General features: G+C 43.9%; 1 protein-coding gene across 2 annotated transcripts in view; it reads left to right on the plus strand.

Moving 5' to 3' along the window:
- Positions 1–13,436, plus strand: part of LOC138511202 (long-chain-fatty-acid--CoA ligase ACSBG2-like) — a 737,514-nt gene that overhangs the window by 600,468 nt on the left and 123,610 nt on the right. The window contains exon 13 of one of the 2 annotated variants that reach the window (XM_069626729.1): positions 10,518–10,764. The exons of the other annotated variant lie outside the window; for it this stretch is intronic. Coding sequence (XP_069482830.1) covers positions 10,518–10,764 — 247 coding nt within the window. The remainder of the gene's footprint in view (positions 1–10,517; positions 10,765–13,436) is intronic. 2 annotated transcript variants of the gene reach the window in all.

Consider the following 13,436-nt stretch of genomic DNA (forward strand, 5'->3'; position numbering starts at 1 on the left):
TTGGGGAAGCCCCTCGTGGTCTGGTGCAGCTGCCTCCTAGGTTTGATCAGCGGTTCTCTTTGCAGCAAGGTTGTACGCCTGGTGGATATATTGCCTTTCAGTTCATCCAGATGCTCCCACAGAGTTGTTCTTCCAGGGCTACGGGGTTCCCCTGAGGGGCATGGCGCCTCATCGGGTGCCTGTGGGTGCAGCTGGCTCACTGGTAGCCTAGTATCCAGTTGTTGAAGTCGAGATTGGAGAGTAGATAAGAACTGTAATGATAACAGGGACTCTGGGTTGAGTAAAGGTTCTGTTGGCTGGTGTGGTGCTACAGGTGCCTGCAACTTAGGGTCCGGTAACTCTTGTAACCTCGGCCACACGGGTGCTTCCCGAGCCAAATATTGGTCTTCCTTAGAGGGCTGGGGTGAGTATCCCTGTTCAAATTCCAAATCAATAGGGTGCTCCAGTATCTGGTCTGGTAGAATTGATTAGACCGAGAAAGGGCCAGACCTTTGGACGTTATAGGCTGATCAGAGTCTCCCTTGGGAGAATGAGGTGGTGATGGTTTCCCACTTCCTGATATTATAAACTGGTCTTCCATGATGTTGGGCGAGTGCAGGGGCCTGAGAGCTAGCTTAATAACTATTGGGCCTTGTTGTACTGGTGTAGAGCCCTCTATTGATCCTTTCTATCTGGCAACCCTTTGTTTCCAGATTTATGTTTGTGCTTTAATTTTTCCAGTTTTGCTTCAGTTTTCCTGATTTTTTAGATTTTCTGCATGCCCGTGGATGAGGATGCTCTAACCTCCTTTTTCGGGCCAGCCCACCCTGTTGACGGTATGGATAGCAATGATGTTGGCGACTTCCTGTGTACCGTCAACGTTGCTGTTGCCGTCGACCTTATCCGGCTTGCGTCCGTGGATGGTACCATTGTCGTTGAAGGGGTAGCAGTCAACACTGTAGACAAGGCCTTCGAGGGCATGGTTCTCTTTGTTGACAAAGATTTAATTGCACGTTTTTTTCCCTTCGACGACGATGGTTTGATGGCCGTTGCCGATGATTGTGTCGTGGATGACCATGGCACCGTCAACAGTGATTTTCGGGCGATGGCCGTTTCTCGTGAACGGAGCGCATAAACGGGCTTCGACATGGTTTTTGTCCTCAACGGGGCACTCGTCAGCCCGGTCATCGACGAACGGATGGTTCTTTCTGTTTTTCCTTCCTTTTTCCTCTTGAAGGCAGAAGAAGAAGAAGACATCCTCTCCTTTGTTCTTGCCCTCTTATGAGATTTTGTGGCCTGCCTGTTCTGTCCTTCACCACATTTCTAGAGGATTCGGCCTCTGAAGGAGGGTATCTGCGCCCATTAAGCCAAAGGGCTGGTCTCATTTTTCTATCCTTCAGGGTTTATGTGCTAAAAGTGGCACACATTTCACAATCCTCCTAAATGTGATTTGGATAGAGACAGTGGGCCTCATTACAAATTTGCCAGACCGGTAAAAACGGTACTGGTAAGCTTGCTGGTACCGTTGTTACCAGACCAGAATACTACAAGTACTGCTCGTGGGTGCCTACCCGCCCGCCAGGTCTGACCTGGCGGGCGCACTGGCATCCACGAGCATACAATGCTAGTAGCACCGGCACCATTCTGAATGGTGCCGGTGCTACCGGCCTCTCCATTCCTATGGGGCTATGGGGCTCAAATGGGAATGGGGATTAAAAGTTTCCAGCCCCTGGCAATGGAGAAATACAGGGTCCGCCATGGTTGGAATGGCCCTGTATTTCCCCATTGTCAGGGGCCAGAGAAATTTGCAAGTTTGGCGGCAGCCTGGCGGTTTCACTGGCAAAGCTACCGCCAAACTTGTAATGAGGTCCAGTATATACAATGCTTGTCTCCCTCATACACATTCATTATTCCACATGACTGTCATGCTTTGAAAAGAGCTTTTCGTTTATCTTCCATATTTTGAAAGTAAAACGCACTTATCTGTATAGATGTTGGTTTTATAAAGTTCTGAAGAAATATTTCAAAGTTTTGAAGGAACATCCTGGTCTTTGGCTTTTTTTCTCCAGGTGAGAAAGCCTCGAGGAATCCTCAGCAGAGCCGCATTGAATAGGACTACCATGCCTCTAGCTCAACGAGGACTGAGAAAGTGAAGTCCCTGCAAGGGGTATGAGAGAACTGTAATATTTAGACGGACAGAGCCCATAGCCCACCTGGGGCAGAGAAAGTGAATACTCACATTGACTATGGCTAACCAGGCCTAAAGCACACTAGGGACAGAGGGGTGAAGAAACCATATCACATAGGAATGCGCCAAACCATGGCCCACCCAGTGCTGATAAAATAGATATCTCTAAAGGAGAGTGACAGAAGGAAAGGATACCGCAGTCTTTGAGCAGGTCCAGAGCCTACCTGAGGCTACAAGTTGGACCAATCTCAGAGTCACAGAGAGTGAACTTTGTTGGTTCCCTTGTGAATATTGACCTACCAACGTTACAAGAATATATCCCTGCAGAAGGGATACATTCGAAAATGTTTGGACTACTTGGTGAGGACATTGAGGAATTCGAAACTAAGAGATCTTTCTTTTGATTCCTGGATTTTTTTAATGGCAAATCTACGAAGCCTGGAGCTCAAAGATACTGTGGGTGGAGGTTAAATAATCAGCCACCCCTATTATTCCAAAAGGAGGTATAACCCGTATTCTGAGTTAGAACATAGCGTTCTTTCTGGAGGTAGCACACCCGAGCTGAAGAGCTTTGCCTCCCCGGCCTTGCCAGCAGGCCCTTGCTGGATCGCCAAACACTGCTCACCGCCAGTGGCATCGTCAGCCATTCTCCAGTGATTTGACACTCTGAGCATCGGCCTGCATCGTGAATTCCAGCTGCAGGCGCCATCTGTGACTGCGAGTCCTGAAGCAGAGCCTGGAACCACCACTAACCCAACACAATCCCAACCCTGAAACTCACCTCAGCACCTGAGCCCCATGGGCCCATTTGCACTGCCACCATCGGCAGGAGTAGTCTTTCCCAAGTCTTCTGAATTATTGGCGTTGCATACCGTTTTCACTCCCTATGCCCCTTGAGGACCATGTAAATCACCATAGAGAGTGAAGTCCCTACCCACAGCCATCCCTGGCCTTGTCTTTGGTGGTGAAATCTGGATGTAAAATATGTGTGTGGTTGCTATTTACCTTTTCTTGTGGATATCTGTAAGTACCTACCTAGCTACTGCGCACTACAATAACTGCACTTATCTATTTACTTTGTCCTTTGTTAGCATATGAGAACATTTTTCATTTATCTATTTACTTTGCCCTTTGTTAGCATATGAGAGAATTTTTCATTTTGATGAAAATCTGGCCTAATTAAGTGAAACAGTTCACTAGCCTGTGACTCTTGTTGCACCATTTCTCAAAGGGTAGGTTTGGACCATTGAGTATGTGTTGGTGGGCCTTAAAATATATTTAATTTAAGGTGTTTAGATAGCACGAACAAGGCATGAATTCATCTGGGGTTGCACCAAGGTTTAGCATATATGATTGGCAAACACAATGAAATACAAACAATATAACTCATGAACATCAGAATCACAGTACATTTGAAAGGCTGTTGACCATAAAAAAATAGAATTATGCTAACGACTTCCATATCCATGTTTGCAGTACTTGGCCTACCTCAGATATTCGGGGATCTTACATAAATTAGGTGGCAATGAGTTCAAGTATGACATGTTGGCACCTGAGAAGGATCTTCTTGCAAAGGTTACAGAAGGTTCCAATGGCAACCAGTGAAGAGGCCAAAAGATGGGGTAAAACAATCAACCCTCCAAAAAGCAGGCGGGCATCTGCATGAAAAATAGCCTTCAATCGGGCCATGGATTTTGGCAGCATATCAACTAAAATCGAGTTACCAAAATATATCCATGATAAAACCAAAGATCACACAAAAAGATCAACGTAGTCAGGGGAAACAGATGTTCACAGATCTTGCAGCAAGCAAGTGGAAATTAGCAGATTTGTTGAAAGTAAAACCTAATGAGTTTGCATTAACAGCAAACTCTATAAATCAAACCCCAGCTACACAATGCAGCTTAGTTAGAGGAATTAGAAAATAAAACCCAGGTATACAATGCAGCTTGGTTAGAAGAATTGGAAAATAAAAATCACTAGACAATGTAGCTTGGTTAGAGGAATTAGAAAATAAAGACCAGCTAGACAATGTAGCTTGGAGAGAGGACTTAGAAAATAAAGACGAGCTAGAAAATGCAGCTTGGTTAGAGGAAATACAATATAAAGGCCAGCTAGACAATGCTGCTTGGTTAGAGGATTTAGAAAATAAAGGCCAGCTAGACAATGCTACTGGGTTAGAGGAATTGGAAAATAAAGGCCACATAGACAAAGTAAAACGTAATGATTTTGCATTAAGAGCAAACTCTATAAACCAAATCCCAGCTACACAATGCAGTTTAGTTACAGGAATTAGAAAATAAAACCCAGTTATACAATGCAGCTTGGTTTGAAGAATTGGTAAATAAAAATCACTAGACAATGTTGCTTGGTTAGAGGAATTAGAAAATAAAGACCAGCTCGACAATGCAGCTTGGAGAGGGGACATAGAAAATAAAGACGAGCTAGACAGCTTGGTTAGAAGAATTAGAAAATAAAGGCCAGCTAGGCAATGCTGCTTGATTAGAGGATTTAGAAAATAAAGGCTAACTAGACAATGTTGCTTGGCTAGAGGAATTGGAAAATAAAGGCCACCTAGACAATGCTGCTTGGTTAGAGGAATTAGAAAATAAAGACCATCTAAACAATGCAGCTTGATTAGAGAAATTAGAAAATAAAGGCCAGCTAAACAATGCTGCTTGGTTAGAGGAATTAGAAAATAGAGGTCAGATTACAATGCAGCTTGGTGAGAGGACTTAGAAAATAAAACCCAGCTAGGCATTGCAACTTGGTTAGAGGAATTGGAAAATAAAAATCACTAGACAATGCAGCTAGGTTAGAGGAATTAGAAAATAAAGACTAGCTAGACAATGCTGCTTGGTTAGAGGAATTAGAAAATAAAGACCAGCTCGACAATGCAGATTGGAGAGAGGATTTAGAAAATAAAGACGAGCTAGACAGCTTGGTTAGAGGAATTAGAAAATAAAGGCCATAAAGGCCAGCTAGACAATGCTGCTTGATTAGAGGATTTAGAAAATAAAGGCCAACTAGACAATGTTGCTTGGCTAGAGGAATTGGAAAATAAAGGCCACCTAGACAATGCAGCTTGATTAGAGGAATTAGAAAATAAAGGCCAGCTGAACAATGCTGCTTGGTTAGAGGAATTAGAAATAGAGGTCAGCTGACAATGCAGCTTGGTGAGAGGACTTAGGAAATAAAACTCAGCTAGGCATTGCAGCTTGGTTAGAGGAATTGGAAAATAAAAATCACTAGACAATGCAGCTAGGTTAGAGGAATTAGAAAATAAAGACTAGCTAGACAATGCTGCTTGGTTAGAGGAATTAGAAAATAAAGACCAACTAGACAATGCAGCTTGGGGAGAGGACTTAGAAAATAAAATTCAGCTAGACAATGCAACTTGTTCCGAAAAATTTGAAAATAAAGACCAGCTAGACAATGCAGCTTGGTAAGAGAAATTAGAAAATAAAAACCACTTGATAATGCAGCATGGTTAGAGGAATTAGAAAATAAATACCAGTTAGCCAACACAGCATGGTTAGAGGAATTAGAAAATAAAGACCAGCTAGACAATGCAGCTTGTTTCGAGGAATTAGAAAATACAAATCAGCTAGACAATGCAGCTTTGTTAGGGGAATTGGAAAATAAAAACCATGTAGACAATGCAGATTGGTTAGAGTAATTTGAAAATAAAATCCAGCTAGACAATGCAGATTAGTTCGAGGAATTGTGAAATTAAAGCCAGCTAGGCAATGCAACTTGGTTTAGAGGAATTAGAAAATATAATCCAGCTACACAATGCAGCTTAGTTAGAGGAATTAGAAAATAAAACCCAGTTATACAATGCAGCTTGGTTAGAAGAATTGGAAAATAAAAATCACTAGACAATGTTGCTTGGTTAGAGGAATTAGAAAATAAAGACTAGCTCGACAATGCAACTTGGAGAGCAGACTTAGAAAATAAAGACGAGCTAGACAGTTTGGTTAGAGGAATTAGAAAATAAAAACCACTAGACAATGCAGCTAGGTTAGAGGAATTAGAAAATAAAGACTAGCTAGACAATGCTGCTTGGTTAGAGGAATCAGAAAATAAAATTCAGCTAGACAGTGCAACTTGTTCAGAAAAATTCAAAAAAATAAAGACCAGTTGGACAATGCAGCTGGGTTAGAGGAATTAGAAAATAAAGACCAGCTAGACAATGCTGCTTGGCTAGAGGAATTAGAAAAATAAATACCAGCTAGCCAACACAGCGTGGTTAGAGGAATTAGAAAATAAAGACCAGCTAGACAATGCAGCTTGTTTCGAGGAATTAGAAAATACAAATCAGCTAGACAATGCAGCGTGGTAAGAGGAATTAGAAAATAAAAACCATCTAGACAATGCAGCTTTGTTAGGGGAATTGGAAAATAAAAACCATGTAGACAATGCAGATTGGTTAGAGTAATTTGAAAATAATATCCAGCTAGACAATGCAGATTGGTTCAAGGAATTCGGAAATTAAAGCCAGCTAGACAATGCAACTTGGTTTAGAGGAATTAGAAAATATAATCCAGCTACACAGTGCAGCTTGGTTAGAGGAATTGGAAAATAAGAAACATCTAGTCAGTGCAGCTTGGTTAGAGGAATTATGATATGATTTGATAAGTCATTTATAACGCACCTGTACACAAGTGTTTCTAGGTGCAACAAGACAAAGGAGGGAAGACAGAGGGAGGACAAAACAAACAATCTTACTAGGCCTTGTGTCATTCAGATCATGCAAGTGCGATAATGCAAAGTGCAGGGAAGGGAGGGAAAGAGGAAAGTGCTAGGGGCAGGGAAGGGGAAGTGCAATCAGGGCAGCATTTCGCCGAGTAAATGCAGCCAGGGCAGCGTGGCTCTGGATAAGTGCAAGGAGGGAGGGGACTGTAGGTTTTCAGTTACAGCCCCTAAGTGTGTGGTAGGCACTGAGGGAGTACAGGGGCTACTGGTCATGGAGGCGCCTGGTACCCAGTGAGACTCTGAGGGTAGCCAGGCATCCAGTCAGCGCAGCTGATAGGAGGGTAAGCAGGAGAGAGAGATAGAGAAAGCAGATGGGAAAAGGAAAGTCTTGAGCTGCTTCCAGAACTTCAGGTGGCCCGGCCCAGGTTTGAGAGGGGCAGGGAGGTCGATCCAGAGGGAGGCACCTGCAGAGGAGAGAGATCTAACCTCTACTCTCTGCCTGAAGAAGCACCTGACCCTCAGAGAGTTGGAGGTGGCTGAGCGAAGGGCTCAAAAAGGAAGGTGTTTAGGAAGAGGGAGTTGGATGTAATGCGTGCCTGGCCCCAGAAAGCCTTGTTGACAATGCAAAGGGTCTTGAACTTGATACTTGCCGCCACTGGGAGCCATTGGAGAGATTTCAGGGCTGAAGAGAAACGATCCCTGAACTTGAGGCCAAGGAAAAGTCTCACAGTACTGTTTTGGATTAGTTGCAGAGGGTGGAGAGTAGAGGAAGGGAGATTGAGAAAAAGGTGTTGCAGTAGTCCAGCCTAGAGAGAAACAGGGCTCTGGAGACAGTGATCTTCTGGAGGTAAGTGAGAAAAGGAAGAATACCTCTGAGGGGGTGCAGCTGGTAATGGGCCTTCTTGGCAAGGTCAATGATATGAGGAGGGAAGGAGACAGTGGAGCCGAAGATGACACCAAGGTTTTTTACCTCACAGGAAGGTGAAGGGAGAGGGCCCATGAGGGTGGACAGAGTGAGAGAGGGAAACCGGGAGCAGGGGTCACAGTGAAAAAGATCTCAGTCTTATTGGCATTGAGGCAGAGATTGTTCGAGTTGCACCACTCCTGAATTCTCGATAGACAGTCAGGAATGAGCGAGAGAGAGGAGGAGGCTGTGGGGAGCCTGAAAGAGAGCTGAGTGTCATCCGCATAATACTGAACATTAACAAATTAAAAACAGCTAGCATAATGTATCTAGCCTGCAACACATTCTAACCATTGTTTACCATCCAACTTTCTATTTGACAGTGTAATGTTTTGTGATACAATTGTGCACCCGTTTCCTATTTTAAATGTGGGTGGTGTCTACATTTGACACCTTACTGTTTTTATTTATACATTTATTTAGCTTAATGCGTAGGATCCTTGTTAAATAGGTAGTCATATATTTTCTAGTATATTCTCTATGAACATTCTTTTCCTTGGTCTCCCTTGTGAGTGATCCTTACTCTATACCAGTGCCTACACACCCACAGATCAAAGCTGAAACTGCCCTGTCGCAGTACCACTGAGAGGTGGTCTAACCTTGGGTGAAACCCTGCATACACCAGTGTCTACACACCCACAGATCAAAGCTGAAACTGCCCTGTCGCAGTACCACTGAGAGGTGGTCTAACCTTGGGTGAAACCCTGCATACACCAGTGTCTACACACCCACAGATCCAAGCTGAAACTGCCCTGTCGCAATACCACTGAGTTGGTCTCACCTTGTGTGAAACCCTGCATACACCAGTGTTTACACAGCCAGAGGTTGAAGCTAAACTGCTCAGTCTCAATACCACTGAGAGTTGGTCTCACCTTGGGTGAAACCATGCATACACCAGTGTCCACACCCCCAAAGATTGAAGACTGCCTGTCCAGTCTCAATACCACTGAGAGGTGGTCTAACCTTGGCTGAAACTCTGCATACACTAGTGTCCACACCCCCAAAGATTGAAGCCTGCCTGTCCAGCCTCAATACCACTGAGAGTTGGTCTAACCTTGGCTGAAACTCTGCATACACCAGTGTCTACACACCCAAAGATTGAAGCCTGCCTGTCCAGCCTCAATACCACTGAGAGTTGATCTAATCTTGGCTGAAACCATGCATACACCAGTGTCTACTCCCCAAAGATTGAGGCCGAATTGCCCAGTTTCAATACCACTGAGAGTTGGCCTAACCTTGGGTGAAACCCTCTATACACCAGTGTCCACACCCCCAAAGATTGAAGCCTGCCTGTCCAGTCTCAATACCACTGAGAGGTTGTCTAACCTTGGCTGAAAACCTCCATACCTCAATGTCCAGAGTCATGCATGTTTTATACTGACCCATCAACCTTTCCGTCAGTCAATTTATGATTATTTTGAATTGAAAATTCATAAAACAACCCACAGAAATGATTAAATGAAAATAATACAATGCAGATTTATGCAACTTTATATCAATGAAAAATCTAATGCATTTGTATGATGGGATAGTTTAAATAGAAAGTGCAAAGCCTACGGCAGGGAACAATTACACAATACCAATAACACGTTTTCTACAAAGGAACATGCTATCCCAACTAGGAGGCTAAACCTAAATACAAAAATAAAATATTTATGGCCTCCCAGCCCATTTACTAACTAAGCATGAACAGAAGAAGCGACTGTTAAATCTGCATTCGAAAGCAAGTAAAGGGAGGCTAGGCTGCACTGGGTAAAATGTCTTGCTTAAACCAATGGAATAATGAATTTCCTCTGGGATTATGACATGATTGTAATTGAGGGAATGCATTGGTTTCTCAGTTGACCACAAGAATGAATGCCACATTGAGCTCTACCCGATGTTCCGTATTACCCATCCACCACCAGAGTCATTGTACTATGGTTGGCCCAAAAGTGACTGTGGAAGTAGAACCAAGGCACCAATCCGATATCTGTACCTTTTACTCTTCTGACATTTATTTATTTATTTATTTATATTTATATAGCGCGCAAGCAGCCCAGGGGCATTGAAGTTGTTACTTGCAATAACTTAGTTACATGGTACAGGCATGATAGCGATTGTTGACACATTATGAATAGTACAAGAAATCATACTGTTGTTACAAATATTGCATTTGGTCGTATATTACAACATATATGATAAGTATTCGTGCTGATGTGTCGGGCCTTATGTGAAGAGGGTAGTTTTCAGTGTTTTGCGGAAGGTGGTGAGGGAGTCCTCACCACGGATAGTGGGAGGTAGGGCATTCCAGTGAGTGGGCGCGAGATAGGGGAAGCTGGATCCACCCACTTTTACTCTTTTTACTAGTGGCACAGAGAGCATGTTGGTGTACTGGGATCTGGTTGGTCTGGTAGTGGAGACGGGGTGGCTCCTTTGAGAAAGGTATGCTGGAGCAGTGAAGTGAATGCACTTGTGGGTCAGTGTTAGGGCTTTGAATACGATGTGATGGGCTTTGACATGTGCCGCGGACCCTTCTATCGTTAAGGGATTCTTGCCCTGTGCCCTTCATAGGAGCTCTACCCCTTGCTGTCTGTGAATGTCTTGCTTGTGGTGGTCTCTCTGGGACAACATTAATGGAGGCAAATTAAACAAAAATGGGAGATCAATGGGGACCTCACTTTCTTGGTCCTTTGTTCCTCTGCTCAGTGTATTATAGATCCGGTGACCCTTGAACCCAAGGATGATTTGACCCCAGATGTAATCCAGTTCTGCCAGCAGCTGGGCAGCCATGCTACATGCGTGTCGGAGGTAGTGCGCTCAAAGGACCCTGTGATCTACAAGGCCATCCAGGAGGGTTTGGACCGGGTGAACCAGAGGGCAGTTTCCAGGGCGCAAAAGGTGCAGAAATGGACCATCCTGGAAAAGGACTTCTCCCTAGATGGTGGAGAGCTTGGTGAGTACTAATGATACCCATGGAAATGTTGGATATCAGTGTTTAATTTATTAATGTGTTATTTGTAACACACTTAATACCCAGAGGTTTCTAAGCGCAGAGCTGGGGATTGAACCTGTGTTGCACTGCGTCGTCTTTCTTCCAAAAAGAGCGCGTTGCGTCCTCCCAATTGTACCTGTGAATGAAACAATGCAGCTTAAACCTTATTGAAAACCTATCAAGGACTGTCCATCTTTGCATGAATTAAGGAAATGTTAAATATATATTCATATTCAGTTAAAAAAACATGGTTAAGTGAGAGTTAAGGTGATTAGATTTAATGCAACAAAACCCTGGAAATCAGCACTTGCATTTCAGGCAAGTACCCCTTAACTTTGCGCCAACTACTGCACAACGTATGACCACAATGATGACATCAGATAGACACCACAGATTACATCACGGTTGAGAACGCTAATTACATCATTCAATGCATCACTGATGACATCACTGATGGTGTCACTTGTAACATCACTATTTACATCATATTCAATATCACTGATGACATCACAGATGGTGTCACTAATGACATCATACACGCCATAGATGATCAATAATTACATCATATATGGTATTACTGATTATATAATTTAGAATATTTTTGCTGCCCACTTTTGGAACCTATTTTAATATTTGTATTCATCACAATTAACAATAATAACATGACATAGACAATACAGTTATACACAAATATATTACATGTGAAGCATTCATTTGTACTACTTATCAACTTATACAATTTAAAATGCAGTACTTCATTGCAGGGAAAGTAACTGATCCAGCTAACTGATCCAGCTAAATATATTTCAGGTGTCTCAAAGATGACATAATAAGTAGATGTAGTAGTACAAAATAAATAAGGAGAATAGTTCAAGGCTGCAGTGGTGGCATCTGTGTTGGCAAATACTTTTATTTATATAACGATAAAAGGAAAGGAAAACCCTATCTTGCCCTATTTCTTTGAAGGGTTGGCCTACCATTTTCCTCCGTCCAAACCTATTTCAGTCCTTTGCTCTCTAGACTAACTAAGGAAAAACTGGGTGTCTTCTTGATTCAGAAGAGGCCTCTCTCGTTCTGAATACGGCACTAGTTGATGAGGAAACACAATACAAGGTTATTTAGCTTATAAGTTCTAGATCTTAAATGTTCTTCCAGGCATATACAAAACACAATTCCCAAGTATCCATCGGTAGTCTTTTCCCCTATTTTCCAGGTCACAAATGTGGTACCAAGTCTGGTTCACTCGCCTGCCAGACTTGACTGTAGACCTTCTTATCATAAAGCACAGTTCCCAAGCATCAGGTCTGGTTCTCTATTGTTGGCTTAGGTATTCCTGAGGGGCTGGGGGTCACACTAGGAGCTCACCGTTCCAGCTCCCAGGTCGCAAGAACCCCTCCACCACCACCAGTGCTCAGAGGACTCAGCCAAGGGTAAGTTAAAACTGTTGTTTATTATACAAACAGACAGGGATCATACAGGGCATTGAAAATCTCCCTGACACGCAGCTCCCAAGGCTGTGTTAGGCCATTTTGTTTTAGTTCTATGTCACAACATGGGGCTCTTCCACAAAAAACCTACGAGAAGGCAGGATTGGGTAATTGGGGTGGTAGTGCCTATGCAAGGCACCAATAGATGTTACTCTATTGGTCCTCACATGTCAGGCAGCTTGTCTGCCCCTTCCCCAAAATCTATCTATTACACTGTTGCAGGGTAGCAGGATTACCATTGGCCTTTGCCCTCTGCCATCCACCCCTGGATTTCTGTTCCCTGATTGGCTAGAGCCGATCGACCCAGGCCTGGGGCCCAGCTCTGTTCCAGCGCTCAGTGCACCTTTGCAAGGTGATGAGAGAGGCTATGTGTTCCCAATCTAATCGTCAGTGCTACCACTCATACCTATGAGAGTGCCCTCAGTGTTGCAGTGTTATTAAAGAATCCTTGTTTCATTTTGTGTCTGTGTTGCTGAGAACTGTTCATCTTCCCAACGCGGGTGAATCTGTTTGCATACGTGGATGTCACTGGCCCTTCTCAGGGCTGTCCATACAGAGAGTTGCTTTGTGCGTTTTTGACTCTTCGGGCTGTCATGTTCATGGGGTGAGCAAGAGCATTCCAGGAACCCTCTCTTCAGTCCCCCCTCTAGTCTCCTTATCTTCAACCATTTTGCATTTGTGTATGTTTGCACAGCTGGAACCACTGACGCGAAAAACATTTCTGTACCACTGAACAGCCAGTGTTCAGGTGGCAAATCGTCCAGTGATGCTTCTGATGCTGATGAGAAATAGTTATCTCTTTTCACTCTCCTCACCTCCACTGACCTTTTCTTTCTTTTCGTAGTGTCCATTTTGGGGACATCATCCATCTTGATGTTTTTGTCACGATGCCCGCTCCCGGGAAGCCGGCTCAGGCCCTGCGTCCCCGAAAGCGGACATCAAGTCCCCGGGGAAGGTCCCAGCAACCCCTTATAGGGGCCCTTTGGACAGCGTCCTGGCGCCTATGGCGCCAGGCTCATAGAAAATGTCAGTCCTGGCGCCATAGGCGCCAGGCTCATTATGAAAGTGTTTGGGTGCACTTACCTGATGCAGACCATGCTGCAGAACCCCGGCCTCCTTGAGGCCTGAAAGGAACTACTTTACCTG

Source organism: Ambystoma mexicanum, chromosome 6p (genome assembly GCF_040938575.1).
Source record: "Ambystoma mexicanum isolate Mex_15411 chromosome 6p, UKY_AmexF1_1, whole genome shotgun sequence".
NCBI lineage: Eukaryota > Metazoa > Chordata > Amphibia > Caudata > Ambystomatidae > Ambystoma > Ambystoma mexicanum.